The sequence below is a fragment of the Vidua macroura genome, chromosome 1 (assembly GCF_024509145.1).
Source record: "Vidua macroura isolate BioBank_ID:100142 chromosome 1, ASM2450914v1, whole genome shotgun sequence".
Lineage (NCBI taxonomy): Eukaryota > Metazoa > Chordata > Aves > Passeriformes > Viduidae > Vidua > Vidua macroura.
The window spans coordinates 41,052,365-41,073,526 of NC_071571.1; the positions used below are offsets into that span (position 1 = coordinate 41,052,365).

General features: G+C 39.5%; 1 protein-coding gene across 1 annotated transcript in view; it reads right to left on the reverse strand.

Moving 5' to 3' along the window:
- Window positions 1-10,266: 10,266 nt before the first annotated feature.
- Window positions 10,267-21,162, reverse strand: part of GADL1 (glutamate decarboxylase like 1) — a 70,428-nt gene continuing 59,532 nt past the window's right edge. Inside the window, exon 14 of the mRNA XM_053996289.1 lies at window positions 10,267-13,028. Coding sequence (XP_053852264.1) covers window positions 12,894-13,028 — 135 coding nt within the window. The 3' untranslated portion in view covers window positions 10,267-12,893. The remainder of the gene's footprint in view (window positions 13,029-21,162) is intronic.

Here is a 21,162-nt window from a genome sequence, read left to right on the forward strand (position 1 = left end):
TCCTACAACATTTCCATCCCTGCTGGAGCAGGGGTTTCTGTATTTTACAGCTCAGCCGCCTGCCAGTGTAACAGAAGGCTCTCTGAAATGTCCCCGTTTTTACAGAGTGCTTCAGCCACCAGCTGGCAGCGTGTAGGGCAAAGGTAAGTGCTTTATTTTGGATGAACTGAACCAGCTTGAGATGCAGGACCTGTTATCAGAGCTGTATGCTGAGCTACAGAAATGGAACTTTTCCCCACCCCACCTCAATAAAGCCTGTGCTGCACAAAGAGCTCCAGAAATAGATTCCCCTCTGTTAAAAATATGCCAGTCTTCATGATTCAACCTTTCAGCAGACCATTTAAGGTTAGAAATTTTTTTACAGAATCTATTGATTGCATCTAATTCCTGATTTTGCTTGAAGGTGAAAACTGTCTTTCTAGTTCTCAAACAGAAGCCAGTATAAACTTCTCCTCAGATAAACATCTGTCTGTCTGTGGCTGCAAATGTTCAGCTCTTAAGGCTGGGCTTTATCTGACTTCCTTATACATGTATGTGAGTGCTGAGAGGATCTCTGCACTCACTGATCAAGGCTGTCTATACTATGACTACTTGGTAAAAAAGGATTTTAAAGATACCCATATTAAATTTGGAATACATTGTTTGGCAAAAAATATAAGAAATGCTTTCCCAAAACCAGAAGTGCTGAGGGTTGTTGCTTCAGGGATTGAGATGGAAATACAAGGCCTATTCTGGGGTCTCTCAGTGCATTCTCACATGACTTTTTGAGAATCATTTAAAGTAAAATACTATTTTTTGAAAGACTAAAGCTTTTTGTATGCCTAGAATGACAAAAACCATCATCTTTGATCCTACAAAATTGAAATAAAGGCTGTCAGGGAAAGGATCCAGTGAAAGAAAACACAAAGCCCATCTGCTCAAAACTGCTGCCACCAAGGAGAATTACAATTTGCAGCACATGGGTTAGCAGACAGCATATTCAGGAGCAGACCATCAATAAGACAGGCACTAAGCAAGTTAAAAATAATAACTGCTGATACTTGAATCCAGATATTTCTGGAAAGATGAGGTTTCCTCCTTTCATCAAATTAAAGTCAAGCTACTGATCCTCTTCAAGAAAAATACTTGCTTTCCATAAGCCATCTGATGCTTCTAGAGGCAGAAGAAAATAGGCTATACCTTTAATTAGCTAAAAAAATTTAGACAGGACATAAATCTCATACCAAGACTTTTAATTTTCCAGTTGGTAAGTCCTGTACAATTCTACACAGATTCACTCATGTACTTTGGCTACCACCCCTTTTATTCATCTAATCCCCATGTGAGCAGCAGGAGCAGTGTTTCTGTGACCTGACATCACTGACACTTCAGCCCCAACACTGAGGAAGAGTCTGCAAAAGCAGCTTGGAGGGGATTGGATAGCAGGAAAAGGTTCTTCCCCCAGAGGGTGGTTGGGCACTGGAACAGGCTCCCCAGGGAAGTGGTCACAGCACCAAGCCTGACAGAGTTCGAGAAGTGTTTGGACAATGCTCTCAGGCACATGGTGTGACTCTTGGGGCTGCTCTGTGCAGGACCAGGAGTAGGACTTGATGATCCTGATGGGTCCCTTCCAACTCAGCTTATTCTGTGATTCTATGATTCCAAGTATTTCTTGTAATGCTTAGAATGCCATAGTGGAATGCTCCTGTGTTTTGAGCATAAAGACATCTCCCATTAAGCAGCAGGTTGTTTAGCTTGCGTACATCTAGAAAGGACACATAAGCCTTATTAAATGGGGTGGGGGGGAACTGCCGTCATTTCCTTTTAATGTAAGAATGTTAACATTCATTTTCTTGCCTTGAAATAATTTCTGGAATAGTTGCTTTAAGAACCTCACCTTAGGAAAGCTGCAGAAAATTGAAGAAAGAATTTAAATTGACTTGTTTCAACATTTCTCAATTGTTTAGGTTAATCACAGTAAACCAAACAGGATCCAGCCATACTTAAACACAGCCTTTGCCCAAGTATAAACTGTTTACTCTAGCCATGACACACAACCAGACAAAATTAATTCCTGATCTGGAGAAGAGTCTAATTTATTTTTATTAGGCCTAGATGAAAACATTTTGGCAGAATAAGGTTTGCTTTTCGATGTGAAAGAGTCTCAAAATATCCTGGGAGCAAGCAAGTGATGCAGCAGTCTCACCATCCTCACCACGACAACAGCTTGGCCCAAATGTGGCTCCTGTGGCTGGGTTGGAGCAGGGCTGTGCAGGGAGCGGAGGGCTTTGCCCACCAACACAGGTAGAGTGCTCACAAAATAGCTTAAAGACTGGTTGTTCTATCCTTTAGGAGCCTTCACATTAGTGCTAATAATACAAAGTATTTAGCTCAAAAATGCAAGCAAGAAATACAATGGATTTTTACAAAATTTTTTGCCCTTCAATTTTCCAATTTTCTTTTTGACAATGCTTGCTGAGGCCTGATTGCCATGTGGAATGGCTAGGCTGGAGCTCTCTATTTTTGCATTACTTGTCCTGATGTTCAAAATCAATCATCTTAGCTTCTAGAAGAGATGGAATTTTTTTTCATGGACAAATGCATGAAATCAGCTTTGGATACAGGGTCAGAAAGGTCAAATGCTGATGTTCATCTATTTCATCTCCTTTTCTGTATGCACAGCCAACACATTAGCAATAGGAATATATGAATGCTATGAAGTCAATGCCTTCTCTTTACCATCATAGCAACACACTTCTTGCTTGAGCCACATATCTTGCCAATCATAAAATTATTAACTTGAGGATAAGTGCTGGGTTTGGCTGAGGTAATTTTCTTCACAGTGGCTTGTACAGAGCTGTGTTTTGGATTTGTGCTGAACACAGGGTTTATAACATGGAGATGTGTTTGTTGTTGCTGAGCCAAGGCCTTTTCTGCTTTCTGTACTGCCACACTGGTGCGGAATTTGGGAATGTATGGGAGGTTGGGAAGAGGCACAGCTGGGACAGGTGACCCAGACTGACCAAAGAGATGTTCCAGACCATAGGACATCATGGTCAGTTTATAAAGTAGAGGAAGAAGGAGGAATCGGGGGACATTTGGAGTGATGGTGTTTGTCTTTTTAAGTCACTATTACATGTGTTGGGGTCCTGCTCTCCTAGGGATGGCTGAACAGCTGCCTGCCCATGGGAAGCAGTGAATTAATTCCTTGTTTTGCTTTGTTTGTATGTGTGTGGCTTTCACTTTCCTACTAAACAGTCCAGGCTTGATGCTGGCTGGATGCCAGGCAACCACCAGAGCTGCTCTATCACTCCCCTTGTCAGCTGGACAGGGGAGAGAAAACACAGTTCGTGAGTTGAGAGGAGGACCAGGAGAGCCCATTCATCAATTATCATCACAGGCAAAAGAGACTTGAATTGGGGAAATTAACTTAATTTATTACTAATAAAAATCAGAGCAGCATAACGAGAAGTAAACCAAATCTTAAGACACCTTCTGCCTACTCCTTCCTCGTTTATAGGCTTTACCTCATCCCCCACGGTGGCACAGGGAGACAGGGAATGAGGGTTACAGTCAGTTCACCACAGGTTGTTCCTGCCACTGCTCAGGGAGAGGAGTCCTTCCCCTGCTCCAAACTGAGTCCTTCCCATGGGCTGCAGTTCTTCACAAACTGCTCCACCATGGGTCCCATCCATGGTGTGCAGAATTGCATTTTAAAATGACTGCTTTAATTGTCTTCCAGTAGTAATTAAAATGAAATCACAGGTATTGTGAGCTGCATGTTGTGCTTCCGTTAAGACAGTAATTATGGGGAAAAAGCACTTAATTGGAAGGGGAATTGGTTGTTTTGAATGCCATATCTCCTACATGTTTGTCTCATCAGGTTCAACACGCTGGGTCCAGAGCAACATCTTTGTCCTCCAGTTCTAAAGAAACCTAGCAAACTAAATGCTGAGGGTATGCTTTATGAAGAAAAACATTTAAAAATAATAATAATAATAAAAAAAAAAAACAACAACACACAGAAAATAAAACCCACCAGGAAGAACTGAAAAAGAGAAAAGTATCTGGAAAGGTCAAACTGTTTTGCACATGTTTGGCTATATTATTCTTCTCTCTAGCTACAATCAGACAATAAAAGATTAATTTTCTAAATACCACAGATTAACAAGAAGGTGAAGAATGCTTAGTGTATTCTATTGTTTCAGCCTGACTGATCTGAGTGAAATACATTCTTACAGTCTCATACCTAGCCTCAATTCTCTTTGACTCTGACTTTCCTGCATAAAATGAGAGCACATGTCTGGCTCCAAATCCAGATGCATGTCCCAACTACATCATGACTTTGTATCAAGGCAGGATTCCAGTGTTCCCCCATCTTCCCCTTCCCATGTTCTTGCTTTCCCATGGAGTCAGCAGCCAGGCGCATGGCCTTGATAGGCCTTCTTGCACCTGCCAGCCTCAGCTCCACCAACATATAACCTGAGGTTCAACCACTTCAGGACCAAATTCTCCAAGCTGCAACATGCCCCCAAGAGGATTTCTGCAGCTGCACATCTTGCTCCCATGTTGTCCACAGGGCAGAGCTGGCACTTGTCATTTGAAAGGGTGCAAGAGGAGCTGGGGAACCCATTCACTCCCTTGTATCTCAGATAATTACAAGCAGTGGGAAGAATCAAACTGTTTCTAGACAACTGGAAATCAATGAGAGAAGAATAGGAGACAACATGGATTTAGCATTTGAATATGGTTCCACAGTGACTCTAGTTCCTATCCATTGTTTTAAGTAATAGCCTAGGTGATGGACAAAAATATCAGCTTATTAAATCTGCAAACTGCATCATGCTGGGAGAGGCTGCAATTGTGCTGCAGGACAGACAGACTGACAATTCAAATTGTTCTTGGCAGATTAAATAAATATTTTGAAAAAACATGATTCTTTTTAGTGGAAACACTTACTAAGGACTAATTAAATGTACAGATATATAATGGGGAAAAGACACTTAGACCAGTTGGCCAAAGAAGCTCTAATGCCCAGGAAGGATCACAAACCTGGCAAGAATCAATAATTTCTTGCTGTTACAAAAGAAGGTGAACATCACACTGTGGTGGATAAACAGCAGTGGTCGCTGAGAGATGTACAGAGTGATCCTGCCACTCTTTTAAAACATGGTAAGGTTCCAGAGGACTCCTCTGTCTTGTTTTGAACAAAATAATCAGAAGATTTTAAAACATGGCCTCTGAGGAAATATGAGAGCAATGACTGCAATGCAGGACTAGACAAGAAGACAATTAAGGGGGAATAAGATTATAATCTTTGAAGAAGTAGAAAACACAAAGGGGGAAAATACTTGTTAGCCCTAATCATGGTGCTGATCAAGGACATAAGAAAAAATCTGAAACATGCATTACTAAAACCTCATGGGAAGGCTGCAGATTTTCCAGAATTTTTGGTCATGAATTATAGACTAGAAAAGGTTGGACACTACTTCTCTGATATAATTTATCCTGTTTCAGGATGGAGGTCATATTTTCTCAATGAGATCTTGAGATCTTGAGATTTTTTCCTGCCACAGAAGTTCCAGGGATGTGTTCAATCAATGCCTCCAAATGTCTCAGTTCAGAGTGGCCAAGAAGCTGGAAATTTTGTTCTGTGGGAAATTGCAAAATGTTCTGCAGCATGGGGGCGGGACATCCTTTTTTGCAACTCCCTATAGAACACTGATATTTCTCACGGAAAGGAAAATATAAAAAAAACCCCTGACATTTGGATTGCTTCAGAATAAAGGTCCTGCACTACTCTGTACCGGTGAAGACTCATCTGGAGTTGTGGGTGCAGTTTTGGGCACCACAATGTAAAGAAGACATTAAGCTATTAGGAAGTATCCAAAGGAGAGCCACAAGGATGTGAAGGGATTGGAGGGGAAGCATGGTGATGACCAGTGATGAAACTCAAGGCAATGGCATGAAGCTGAGTCAGAAGAGGTTTAGGTTGGATATCAGGAAAAAGTTTTTCACCCAAAGGGTGGCTGGGCACTGGAACAGGCTCCCCAGGGAAGTGGTTACAGCACCAAGCCTGAAAGACTTCAAGTGTTTGGACAATGCTCTCAGACACATGATGTAATTCTTGGGGTGTCCTGTGAAGATCCCAGGAGTTGGACTTGGTGATCCTGATGACCCTTCCAACTTAGCTTATTCTATGATTCTAGGATAAAATCAAGCCTGGAAACTGAGCATTCTGAAGCCATACAACTTAACAAGAGGTTTATATACTCCTAAACTCCCTTTTTTACCTTGGTAAAAAGCAAGGGTAAGGAATTACTGCTCAGCTGGACGGCACAGAATCAGGAAAGTGAATTTTTCATGTTGCCATGAGTTCCCCATTGCTCATCTTGGGTGCCTCAAATACACCAATGTCATAATGGGTTATACAGCATGGAAACACATTCTGATCACTATTTAGGCAGGATAAAAACAAATAATCACAGGTCTGCATATTTTTCCCCAAAGTCCATCAAAATCCAATGTTTTCAAAGGCGACTGCCAAAATCAAAGCAACTTTTTCTGACAGATCGTGTTTGCCAAAAAAATCCCAAGATCTTTCACTTCCATTCCCTCCTCTGCCACATGTGAGAGGTCCAGGAGTGTTCTTTGGAAGAGACCTCCTGAGTGCGGTACAAGTGGGTTACCAGAGGATACACCAGTAGATGGAGCACATGACTTTGCAGAGCTATGCTTTGTCTCTGTAGCACCAATTAATATTTTCACTGTTCACTGCTCGCAGCTTGAGGTACAACAGAGCTGGACCAGATACTGATGCCCAGTTAGAGTTTCCTTGCTGCTGTTCTCCAGATGAGAGGCTAGGTCTGCTTTGATGATCACTGAATTTCTTGGCTGGGTGATTTTATTTACATGTCATTTAGACTTAAGTCATACACTGCTTTTTATGCCATCATTATACTTATCTTCATAATTTTCTGTTTTGCAGGTGTTTAGTTTGTCCTGCCTTAAACAAAAAATGCTTGCTGCTTTTTTGCAAATCCTCAAAGATTTTGCACTTTTTTTTTACGGTCTCCTCTGCCACACATACTTAGAAATCACCTAGTTCTCCATGCATGTCAAACTCTAAAATTTCCAAGAACACAATTTCATGAACATATGTGTGATCTTTCTGGAAAGGTTAGTGATGACAGTATGAAGTTAGATTAGCTCAGAATCAATACCAAAGTATCATCCTGTCCCCATTACTCATTTTTCACTAGTAGTCCCATTCACTTTACATTTTCAGTCCTGCTTCCCATCTTATGTTGATTGTCTCAAATGATAAAACAGTAAATACTTGAAGAGCTCACTCTAGAAAATAAAGATTTTATTTCCATAAAACTCTGGCTAGTCTAGCAGCACTCTCTCTGCTAAGCCCATATCAGAGTATGCCCCATTTTTCTCTCACTGCTGTTAGTGACTTCTTCCACAATTTTTCTAAAGCTACGGTACAAGTTTTCACAAAAATAGAAGTTTTAAGTTCCTTGTGTATCATTCATCTGTAAAACAGGACAAGTAACATTTCTCTCTGCTACTCTTTGTCTTACTCAGTTTCTCAAGGCCAAACTGGTCTCTCAAGTGAAGTCTTGATTTTGGTGTTACCATAATTCAGCAGAATCTGTGGCTGCTCATCATCTGAGCATCTGGACAAAACCATTATGGAAAAAAGAAGGTAAAACATCCCATCAGGATAACCTGAGCACAACATTTGCTTCAACTTTCAATCTTAGCCCTTATGCTACTCTGACATTTATCCTATGGCTCCCAATACTGAAAATATCCCTCTGAAAAATAATTTTACAGGCATGAGAGAGGGTACAGAAACAGAGAAAGAATAAAAATCCATATCAACTGGCATGAAAAGAAAGGATGGATAAAGCTGCCAGTGTCAGTGCCTGACAGATTTAAGGAGTCACTTCCCAGAATGACAAGCTGGGGGAGAGTTTCTTGGAAGAATGGTGTTGTGCACAGTCCTAAAGAAAACTGTTACTTTCTATGGGTCTATGCTATTTCATGGCAAGTACATTCCATTTTTAAATAGCTTTGTACAAGTTATAAGAAAGAAATTACTTAATCAAAACAAAACATCTGTGTTTGACAAAACGATTGAGTTCATATCTTTCTATTATTTGCCTTCATCCTTGATAAAATTAAATATTTTACAAGTTCTCTTTCATGAATTTTAGAAATGTAATCTATTGTTTTTTAGTTGTACATGAGCTACCAAGGCTGAAAGTGGTCCCCTCTATTGGACCTTTTAAAGATTACCCTTTCAGTGTCACTTTTCTTACTAAGACCACTTTAAAAAAACTTTACCTTGATACATACAAAAATCATCAATGTACTACAAAGTGTCCAGACTTCTGGAAGGGCTTCTCTAGGATAGTGGATGGGCCATGGCATGCTGGGGCAGATTGCTGCAGTGCCAGGGTGTGTACAAGTTCTTTGATGATTCCATGACTGGAACAGCTTCCCTGCTCCACTCCTGCAGCACAAGCACACAACAATTCACTTAGCAGAGGTTAATCATTCACCCAGCCATTCCCTGGGCTTGCCTTGAAACCTTTGACATTCTCTTTTTTGTTCTTCTTGAAGAGTAAATTTCCTTGTTTTGTCTTATTTCTCAAAGTAATTTTTTGGTTGATTGTTGTGTAGTTACAGAATTAGGGTAATAACATCTAATTGTACATCTGAAGAAAAAACAAGTAATTGTGGGAGACTAGATTCAATTTAAAGAAAGAAAAGCCCTCCATGAGGGTTTCTTGTGGTGTACACAGTGCATTTGCCAGGCAGTGTGGCTTTGATTGCATCTAACCTGCAATTAGCGTGAGCAATTAAGACAAAATTAACCTGTGCAATCGCATTATTTCAGGATTTAACAGTAGCAATATTTAGCAGTTATTGCACTAGATACAGTGCTCATAAGCTCAAATAATTACCAGCATTTACCAGTTACACCACAGAAAAGAGGACAGGAATGAGTGGGCCATACCTGCAACATCTGATTTCCAGCAACTGATTTTCCACACATTACTCAGCCACTGAAAAACCATGAAAGTAGACAATGGGAAAGAGAGGCTGGGCAGATTTGGCACTGTAGAAGATATGGGATTCAAATGTCACTTTTAGCTCACTTTTGGTTTGTCACAGAACTCACGTGTGACCTAACAGAAGAGAGCAAACTCAACATTTAGTAATTCAGAATTATTCTCATCTGCCTTCAACATTTCATATCAGTTTTGTAAGCCCTATCACGACACCTGGAGATTTAAAAATAAAAATCACTTGAATCAGTGCTGTGGGCTTGTGTATGAGGAAGCCACATGCACGTAACAGGTTTTTACATACTCTTGGCATTCTGGAAATGCAACTCTATTAGGCTTTTCTTAATGAACATTTCTTGTCCTTTAAGGACAGGTCAAATGATATTTGAAAAGCATCTTAATGCATCGTTGAAGGATACAAATGAAAGTACACTTCAATTCAGTCTCAAAAAAATAAAGCTAAATCTGAATCTCTAGGCACAAACATAGAGTAGATAAACTGAGATGTTCAGAGTGCCAAACTGGTGTTGAAATGAGAGATCTCAGTGATAAGATTCAGGGTCCAATCCAGCAAGGGTTTCCAGTTAAATCAGTGGGAGCTAGAAGCACTAAAATCATGTAACCAGACTCTGAGGATCAGTGCTCATTTATCACAGAAAATCATAATAGAAATCCTGAGACAGGTACTGCTGGCTCTAGGCACAATGATTTATGTGGGTGATTTTGCACATGGACCCATCACAAAATGCCCAAAGTTCTCACAAGATGCAGCCATGCAATTAAGAGTAAAATCTACCTATGTATCCTTTCTGTCTAAATATTTCTTTCCTTTTCTACTGAAAAAGTTATTAAAGGTAGACACAAGAAATTACACGCAACAAATGGATCAGCTTCTACACTGATTTATGCATGTACCTCACTACTTCCAGAACTTTGTTTAGCATCCTGAGTGATGAAGCTTGCCAGTAACTAGGAGAGGGAGCTCATGGGCCAATCCCACCTAGCTAGAATGGCAAAAAAATATTAAAAAAAACAAATGTCTTTTTGCACAGACAATTTATCTTCTGCATTTGAAAGCAGGAGTAAGATAAATCATTACATGCTTTCACCCAAAATGTTTATTAAAGATGATGTGGACACAGCACAGCACATAGATAAACCACATCCTGAAACAGGGTTAAACTAGGTTTCACATTTTAAAGCTGAAGCACTATTTATCTGGAGTGCTTAGAGGTACCTTCTACATTTGTATATGCAGTTTTAGATTGACAAATGACAAAGACAGCCTGTATTTATAAGGGTGTCATTTACTTCACTTTTTATTAAAATCACCAGCTACAAAATAGACATTTTGTACATACTACTCCTACATAAGCAACTATGAGAAAATTACATTAGTCCTGAAATGAAACCATCATATTGCGCACCTGCGACATGGTAAGGGGTCAGAAATAATGGAAAATATATGGAGATTGGATAAGGTACTCACATCACACTGGAAGGTTAACATATATCTTCAAAGAAATCAGTGCACATGTTGATCAGAGATTTATTTTCTGCAACTATGAAAAAAGTTCCAGTTTACTGTCATTTAAAAATACTATAGCCACTACTGGTACAGAAGGGAACTGTGCTACTTCTGCCTGACATGTGTCATAAGTGTCACAGTGTCTGGAAACAGAGAAACGCACTGAGAACATGAAGAGAAATAAGACAGTAACACTTTTTCGATCGTGGTGGTGTCACAAAACACCATGGACCAAATTCTTAGCTGATGAAAGGTATTATAACTTCTCTATGAATCAAAAAATCAGGTACTCACCAAGAATCTGGACCATAAACAAAACATCCTGACACTGTATTCTGTATTTCCCTTCAAGGTCAAAAAAAGAGAAGGAGAAGGGGTAATGGTCCTGTCTAACTCAAGATGAAAGAGAAAAAGTTTTCCCCTTCATGCAGCATTCCTTGTGCCCTCTGCACTCCACCCCGAGTGACTGGGAGGCAAAAAAAAAGCCTTATGGGCCCTGAATTTAGGCTTTCCAAGATCAGGAAAACTGGTATAGCCAGAAGCATACTCCATCAACAAATGATGGAGTGATTTGTGGGTATTGAAGAGCAAAACCCAGGGGCCACATTGTGATATTCATTTTATTATCAACATGGGTTTTGCTTAAAGCCCAGTGGATCACTATGATAAAACAAGTATATCCACTTCCAGGACACTGGAAGGGATACCTGACAAGGGCTGCAGGTGACCCTTGCTTTTAACTACTGCTCTAACAGTGTGACCTCCTTGGTTATCATGACCTTGTTGAGCTTTGCACACCAACATCCTGGAGACTGGAAGTAGGAATTTCATGCAATGTTGGATCCTAGTACAATGCAGGAAATGAAAACAGGGAAGCTTTGTGTTTAAAAACAGCTTTCAGGAAGACAGAAAACATTATAGCAGAAAGGTTTCATACTGGTCAGTGCTACCTCAAATACAGAATAAGGAACAAACAACAAAATATTAATGTTGAGCAGATGTTGATTACAAAGTGAAAGACATGGCTATTTCCATTGGTTTGCTGCAACAACTTCATCACAAGAAATACATTTCTATCTTTATAAAATGGATTATTTTTACGGAATAAAAAACAGATGAAAAGTATAGTCTAATTCTTACCACAAAAACAAAATGCAGAACTTAATTTTTAAATTTAAGATTGACCAAAAATGTTCAAACCGTTCATATCCTAAAATCACAGGAAGACCTTCTCTGATCACCACTACTGTAATAGCAGAGTAAAATTACAAATTATATACTGATAACATAAGATCGAGTCATCTCAAATCTGTAGGAAAATACAAACAAACAATGACAAATAAGCAATTTTCTATATTATTAATATAAAGTAATCATGCATAAAAAATATGTATCTTCCAGGCAAATATATATTTTTTTCTCTGTTAAAATTTTAAAGTGCATCCAAAAGCTTCTAAATAAATCTTTACACTTTAAAAATAGATGAAGGTAAACAGCAATTCAGAAATGATAGGTAACTCCTGTTGACAAAGAAGTAAGAAGTTCTAAATGTTATTCCAATATTTTCAGCTCTCCTAAAGTGGTGATATTTTGGATGGGCAATAACTGACTGGACCAAATGACTGTGTTTCACAGAATCACAAAATCCTACAGGTTGCAAGGGACCTTAAAAAGTAATCTGGTTCAATCTGCTCCTAGCAGGGTCAATATTGGCTACTCAAGGCTTTGTGCAGGAGGTTCCTCCTGGTGTGATGACTGCACTGAGCCTTATTGTACTGTCTGCTTGTGCTCACAGCAGAAACCCAGGCAATGCACCTAGTTAGGTGGCCTCGAGAAACTCATTTCATGTAAGTTCACAATTTCCAGTCTTATCATGTTAATTACCAAACTAAAATATTGACAGAGTAGATAAGAGAATTAACTAGCATATTAAGGCTCACTGACAAATCCACTCGTAATAGCAACTTCAGAGGAATTTTGCCAGCATGCGTAAGTGACCAGTTTGAGCTACACTGTGCACAGGCATCCAGTAAATAGCTGCCTTTCCTGGGGCATAGACACCATTTTCAGAAGCACTCCCTTCTTCAGGAAACACTTCCCAGAATGGCAGCAATGGTGCTGGAAGCACCCGCCTGCCCCCTAGACCCTGCCAGCAAATGCTTTCCTGTGAAGGGGTGTTCTACCTGCAGAGCTCTCAACACCAATCTGTAAAATGACAGTTTCCAAACTATATGTCAAGCTTTTTACTACCTTTCACAAAATAGCACCAGAATGCTGCTGCCACTCTCTCTCCATTACTATCACACCTGAGCAGCACCTGATGCTTTGGAGCTGCAGCTACAAGTCCTTAGCGAGAAGCTCGATTTCATCCAGCAGGAAGTCCATGTCCTCTCGGCTAACTTGCGGGCTGATAACCACCTGGCGGAAGAAGTTGACTTTGCCCCAATGAGGTTGGTACCCAAGCATCATGCTGCCCTTCTTCATCATCCTCTCCTTAATTATAGGAGCAACCTGAAAGTAGAGACAAAAAAAAAAAAAAGGTTTGATGTCACACCCAAAAATACAGCATGCTTGGGCAGGAAGCGTATTTTGTGACTTACAGAGTTTTTCTGAACTGTCTGAGTTTTGCACTCCTTGCCTGACTTCCCCACTGCCTGTCCCAAGGAAAGCCAAGATCAGACCTGCAGGTTTAAATCATGAGACCCTTGTGTTCTGTAGATCCTGAAAGAATTGGAGCAAGATCTAAACTATGGTGCTTGAGGCATTCATCAGTGACCTGGAAAGGGCTGGGTTAAGGTCCTTAGTCTTCCTGCTTTAGATCAAAGGTTTGAACTCAGAAAGAGCATCAGCTGCAGCTGGTTAAAGGCAGGGTTTGTCTCCTTGTGCTAACCAGGCTAAGCATGACTTCTTGTCCTTGATGACCCTTCTCCACCACATCTGCAAAGCAGCTGTCCCTAGAGGACATTCTGCATTGAACCCCTGTGAAATTCAAGTTGCCAAAAAACTCAATGTGATGCAATATTAAAGGACAAGGCCTGATCCTGACACGTAAGATTTCATCTCGTAGATTTACACATGAGTAGCTTTTGGCTACACCAGTCTTGTGTTGCATGGGATGAAATCTCACAGCTGTCTTACTGCAGAAAAAACCCCATGAGCGAGACTGGCAGAGTCAGATCCTTATAGCAGAGCATTTGATCTCATCCCAGCAGGGCTGTTAACTTTGGCCAATCAATCTTGAGCATAGCTTAAAGCATGTGAGTAGTTCTGCATTGTCATGCTTGAAATTGCATTGCTAGACTATTCCTTGGAAGGCAGAACTAAGTATTTTGACAGGAGTATTTTTTAAAGATCTTGCATTTTAATATATTAGTAATAACACCAAGGTATTTCAGAAGAGTGAGCTCCTCTCCTTCTCTTCGTGATGGTTTGACTTTGAACTAAGAAAACAGGTGTGTGACCTAACCTTGCTTTCTGCATTAATTTATTTCAGCTCTTAAACTTTGTGCCTGATTTGCAAAAGAAAAATGATAATACTAAACTTACCAAATAGCTTTATTTTTACATGACATATTTCAGTAGCCTTTTTTGCTTAGCTAGAAACAGATAAAGTTCTCAACACTAAGAGCCTAGCTTTACTGTGTTTCTTTAGTGGCCAAGTCCCCTGAGAATGGGTCACAGCAGCAGAGGAGCAGCTGCCATTTCCTCAGAACAACGTCCCAACAGCGCAGATATGAACTGCAACTAGTTACTTCTAAATGTATTTATCTAGTTTGCTTGTGGGAGTAGTGTGCAAATTAACAACAAATTTAATTAATTTTGTTTCTTTAAAAATAAAATAAAATCCTCTCCACTTTAGACCAAACATTCCAAACTGAACCTACACCAGCTGTGTCTTGACATTACTTTGACACTAGGACATGGTTCCCCACAGGTGGTGTGCAGGGTACCATGTACACACAGAAAAAAAATCCTCCACCTCTGTCCTTGACAGAGCCCCCAGGTGACTTCTGCCCATGGACTTCTGTTCACAAGTGCAAGGGGGGAAGTGAATTCTTCTTAATACACTTTCTCAGGCTCTTCTTTAAGATTCAAATCCCTGTGGCAGCTTTTAGCCTTTATTGATGTTCCATCACAGTTATTTCATCTTTTGTATCACACTATTGATTTTCTTCATCCCAACACCTGGTGCTTCATAATCCATCATCCCAAAATGTGCAGTAGTACAAACAGAGGCCATGAAAGCAAAAACATTTACAGCTTCAGTAATTTGAGGACTGTAAATATACCGCATTTCTGTAGGTCTTCTCTCATGGAAAGGAAAGGTAGAAAATCCTCACTTTCATGATCTCGTTTATTATCTCATTCATCCTCCATACTAATAAATCTGTCCTCTTAATTTGAAATGTATTAATCCCTTTTTGAAAGTAAAACAAACTCTTCCTACATACATAAAACAAAACAAAAAACTGATTTATAAGCTTTTGATGGGATTCGTTTTGGAAAGACTTTGCATCACATATTTTGCATGTTCTTTTTGCTAAAGTGGTGCAGTCAGTGTAACAAAACTGTCAAGGATCCTATGCATAGAAAATAATAAGGATCAGAAACTATGTTCAAATTTTTAAGCACATGTCTCACAAAAGAACAATTAAATGATACCTGCATGTTGAGGCTTGGACTTGAGTGGCACAGTGTATGACTGCTAACAGAAGGGAAAGGCAGCTACCATGTTGAAGCAGAAAAAATAGACCTGTAAGAAACTAATTGCCTAGTGAGGAGTTCAATGAGTTGAATTCTCACTGAAGTCAATGAGAAATGAGGATGCTCAAATATCAGAAAGAGCTGCACAGCCCCATTCAGGATAGGCTCCTTGGAAAGCAATTTAGTGAGAGTGAGATTGCTTCACCAGTCCAATTATTTTCCTACAGAACTTTGTTCAAATTGTAAATCTAATTCTTTATGTGGCCCATCCATGGAGCAGTCTCAGAATTTTAAGTGTAATATATCCTAAACCGAAAGATCTCTTCTCTTCTTTGCTCACTTCACCTCTTCCTTCTCACTGCTAGTTTCCCTTGCCCATCTACCCTAGGGATTATTGTTTCAAACACCCACTACAGCAGAATTAAAGCTATTAGACAGGTTCTTCTTCCACCTCAGAATGTGGGGAGGAGGTGCTGTGTGCGCAAAGCCATTCTACACCAGAGTTTCCCACATTGCACTGTGCAGCCAGAGCCCAGGAAGCTTTTCCTAAGGATTGATGGGTACATTGCAGTCTGCCTGTGCAGAGCTACACCGGCTGTAACAGCTCATACTTCCCTTACTCCTGATAGCAGAGCTTTTTAAAACAGAACAAAGATTGCAGAATAGTTTACTCCTTCTCTACCTACTTGAGTGACAGGGTAATCTCTTTTCCCACTCTCAGCCAGGACTCAGCCACCTACCAACAATAAAAAGTTTTAGCTCTAAACTTTAAGCTGTTTCTGTCAAGAGTCCAGACCACAGATGATCCTCATACATATTTACATGGAAGATGCCAATGCTTCTTTCCAGCATATATACACACAGAGCAGTATAATAAGTAGCTGGGATCAGCTTAGACACTACAGCTGAAGTATCTAGTGCACCAGGGGGACCAGAAGAGCGACAGATCTGCTTCTCCACATCTCAAGTATCCTTGAGAAACGTGATTCTGCACAGCATATTTTTTACCTTTAAACCACTGTGTCCTACTAATTGATTCATCAATGACATTTGATCCAAATTTCTCAAACACTTTAAGAATCTCCATCAGGCTTGGATTATAAAAGCAAAATAAATATCAGCAACCACCATTACAGTCTGACTCAACAAAAGGATTGAGTACATTCTCAGCAGGAGAATCCCATACCCAGTGTCTCCAAGAGTTATTTCCCAAATTTGAACAATAAAAAATCTATTCAGAGGATTTGATGAAATTTCTATTTGAGAAACTTTCTTCTTCCAAATAGCAAGACCTCCAAAACCATTCTCGCCTTGGTCAAGCTATGCAAGCCTCACTCTTAAGCCAAGAACAGCCTCTAGTACATGGGTTTGTTGTGCAAAGGGCAGAGCAGCTCTGTTAAATAGGTAATGTTCTCACTCCATTAGTCATGGCACAGTATTGTGCTTTGGAATTCAATCACCATTAGCTGCCTTTTGGTGAACATTATGGACATTTGTAAGAACTGTTTTGCAAATTTTGTTCTAATAACAAAAAAGAAAAATCACAATAAGATAACAAAGTGCTTAATTTGTTCAAAGCACATAATCTCATTGACTTCTAAAATACATACCCCACTATCACCAGTTTGAAGTTCAAGTTGTACGCTTAGTCCAAAATAGCAGATACCTTCTGAAGCAAAAGAACAGAACAGAGTAATCTGGCCCCCTTGTTCATACGAGGTAAATGTACCGAGCCCCCAGCCCCACCGCTCTGGTGCTGTTGGGTATGGATAGCTAAATAAGTTGTCCTAAAGAGAAGCAGAATTCCCAAAAAATATGCTTAGTTTTTGGTTGCTTTTGGTGGGTTTTTTTTGTTTGTTGTTTGTTTGTTTGTTTGTTTTTTGGGTTTTTTTTGTTTGTTTGTGGTTTGTTTTTTTTTTTTGTCTGAAACAAAGAAATCAGCACCTACTGGTTTTAATTAACCCCCTACTTTTCCACGCTAATGCTATCCCTGGCAATTGGAATTAACAGATATGCTGAAAGTGCAAGAAAACTCAGACTGGACAACTGCTGACTGGCTTGCTGATAATGGAAGACCATGTCAACCTTGATTATAAATTTCTTTCTCTAGTATCCTCCTTTAATCTGTAAGTGACCTCATTTTAGACCTAATTGAGAATTTTCAAACTGTCCCATCACAAATTATATTCCCTGCCCCGACACATCTGTTTCCTGGATGCCACCGGGTATGCTCTCATTCTCACAGACTCCAGCTAGCTTTTTCTAGTCATGCCTGATGTTACATATCACAATAGTTTTTCCAAACTGTAGGCTAGAGGCTATAAGCTTTAAAAGCAACATTATGTTATTTTTTTTGTTTAAACACTAAGGCAAAAGGAGTGAGTTGCGAAATTGCTAACAATGCTGGGCAAAAGTATTCTGCTAAGCAATGATTTTATGAAAATATATTGCTTCAGGGGAGGAAAAAAAATGTGAATTTGAAAAATAGTCTAAGATATCATCAGCCAGAAAAATAAAGAAACCAGAAAAGACTAAACGTTTTCTAAACTTTGGAAACAAACATATTTTAAGTATTTGTTTCAAAATACTGTTTTCAATTAAAACTTAAATTCAATTGAAAATTGACCCATTTTTATTAAAGCCCGTAGAAAATTTAAACTATGCAAATTGCTTCATTTTAGCTTGCCTGAAAACAACTTTCTGATCAACTAAAACCAAGAATTTCTTCCAGTTTCTCAATTCAATGGCCAAGCAAAAAAGAAATTCATTATTTGTACAACCATAAGTATGTGGGATCAAAAGTGCTGACACTGCTGACAATAAAACACGCGTAGAATCTCTGTCCCTCAGAAAAGAGAAGAAAGTATGAGAAAACTCATGGGACTGCCCATTCTGTTGGCCAAACCTGTCTTGACATCCCGTGTGAATAGTTTTGAGTAGTGTGGATGAGTCTAAATGTGCTAACCCAGCAAGGACTACAAAGACAGAATGCCTACAAAAACTGGTGTTAATATTGGCAACTGCTATCAGAAGCATTTTTCCAAATCTTTTGAACAGTTCCCAGGTGGTTGAGCATCTCTGCAACACAAAGCTGAAGAGCTGTTCCAGTTGCTGGCAACAGTAACTCCCAATCACGGGACCCCATTCTGCTTCCCCTGGTATTAATTTCCAAAATGCCATGGACTTCAATGGAAGCAGAATGCAATTATCTAAATTTCCTGCTTAAGCCTCTGCTTCAGGTGGCAGTTTGCAAACAGCCTTCAGCTTTTTCTACAGAAAGCCACATTCACAGTAAATCAATAACCTTTCTAGGGATCCATAAAAGCAGGCTAGACAGCTTTGGAAGAACAGGAGCATATAAGCAGCTCAAACTATTTCTCTTCCTCAAATACAGCCTTGATTAAATTTTCCAAGGTACAGAATACCACATGAGGAACTGGCTGAAGATTCATAGCTAAAAGACAAAAAAGCTGCCCTTTTGACAAAATGGAAAGATCACATTCTCACGATTTTACAGATATGGGAAACACATTTTGTGTCCTTGTCTAAATTGTTCCTTGCAGTAGAAGACAAGTTTATACAGAACAATCCCTCTCATCTGACCACAAAAAACTATTTCTTCTCCACTAGAAGGGGCAAATATTCATTTGGAAGTTCATGATTTTTACTTAAAGGGCAACTATTGGTTGTTCAAACTCTGACAAGTTATTCTTCATGCTAGAAATGACCAGTTTGAATTCATACATTTTCATAACAAAACAACCATTGTATAGCAATTGCCACCAAAAAAAAAAGTCAATAAAACCCCAATTTATGATGTATTTGGATGCAATCTTAAATTTTCACATAATGATCTATCAGTTTCAGGGGTTTTTCACAATACAGTTCCTTATCTTCCTTAAATGATAGAATAGGGGTTTGAAGTACTAGATACAGACTCCACAAACAGGACTGGTCCCAAACCCTGCCAGAGGCTGTTTGGACAAATGACTAGATCTCTTTTGGGTAATGCACTTCTTTTTTCCTATATAACCCTTCAGAAGAGTTGAACCTTGAACATTGAACACCAGAACATTGGTGAGGGTTGGTCTTTTCTCTCAAGTAACAAGCAAGAGGATAAGAGGAGAGGGCCTCAAGTTTTACCAGAGGAGGTTTAGATGGGATATATTGGAAAATTTCTTCACTGAAAGGGTTGCCAGGCACTGGAGGAGTCTGCCCAGGGAAGTGGTTGCATCACTATCCCCGAGTATATTTAAAAACCGTGTAGATGGTTTAGTGATGGATTTGGCAGTGCTGGCTTAATGCTGGGACTCAATGAACTCAAAGGTCTTTTCCAACCTATTTAGGTTCCATGATTGTATGATTCTATCTATTGCATTTAGCCAACCCACTACACCCTGATCCAAGTGGGCAGAGCATCCACAAGGTATGATATATGCATTTTATAATTTCTGTGTTAAGCAGGTCTCACAAAGACCTGCCACAACATGCCTGCTGCAATTCCCAGTGTGCTGCAGAAGATAAGCATGATATCAATTATACTAGTCAGTATCAAGTAAGAACAGTAGCTGACATTTTAATATCCATCACTGGATGCAATACAAATGAACAAAACACTTTTCTTGGTTGGCTGTGATCACAAAACTAGCTAAATACTATAAATATTTGGAAATAATAGTGTTTTCATCATATTTTAACACCAAGAAAGTATATTCCCCACTGTTAAATATCTTTTCTTGCTTTTGCTACAACATCAGTTGCTGGCTTTAAAACAGGCTTTTCCCCTCCTGGTGATAATTAAAAACAAACTCAGACCATTTTTCAGCTGTCACAGCAACCAGGACAATCGAAATACCAAATATTTGCACACCCAATCACAGCTTTGTTCCTGTAGCCAAGGCTCTCTGTAAAACCCAAACATGTTTTTCTTTTGTCTAGAATTTGTTCTGGGCCCACATCCCTAAACCACTAATAAATTATTGCCTTACACTATTGCGCCAGTGTTCCCTTGTGCCACACCACACAACAAAAGCAGAAATAAGTGCATTTGTCAAAATAGCAGTAACCACTTCCACGTTCTTTGTGCAACTAACATATCAAAGAAGAACAGATGCTGTTGCATTTTTGTCCCAGAACCAACATTCTCTGTGTACCTTCAACTCACACTCAGGGCTGCACAAGATGTCCACACTAGCATATACTGCACATCATTTTCCCATCCACTGCTTTTTGCCAGAAGACTTGTTATGAATCCCACAAATCCCAAAAAATTACCTGAATAATAGGAGATGGTGGGCTCGCTTCAGATTTTGGTGGTCTTCAACAACTTCTTTAGGCTGGTCATTTATAAAGAGATTTATATATAAAGAGGCAAGAGAAAATAGCCTTCAGACAATGTATTGGCCTCTGAAAAGGAGGAGCCAGGACAAACAGCCCCCAGAACAGAATAAGCACTTGAACAAGTTAGTGTGTGTTTTTACTCATAGCTAAAAAGTACATTGGTGAACAACATGGTTTTCCAGGTGCACAGTCCTGTGTCTTCTTCTGTCTGAGCACGTGTGGTTTTTCAAGACAATTCACATGGAATTCTTATTATTTTTCTGTAATTTCTGTGTTGCTTTACCAAGATCTTATTAACAAACCATGTAAAAGTGCAGGCATTAAGAAAACACCAGAGGCTAGAACACAACACTATGATTCCAGTGTTCTGATCTGTTCAAAAGAGCTGAGCATTACTGCTTTTATAAAAGTAATTATTTTAAAAGCTTTCACAGCATACACAAAGCTCTTTGTGCATCATTTTATTAAGTTCCCATTTTAGTGACTAGGATTTCCAATCTTTCAACCCTGCCAAAGCTCCCCTTC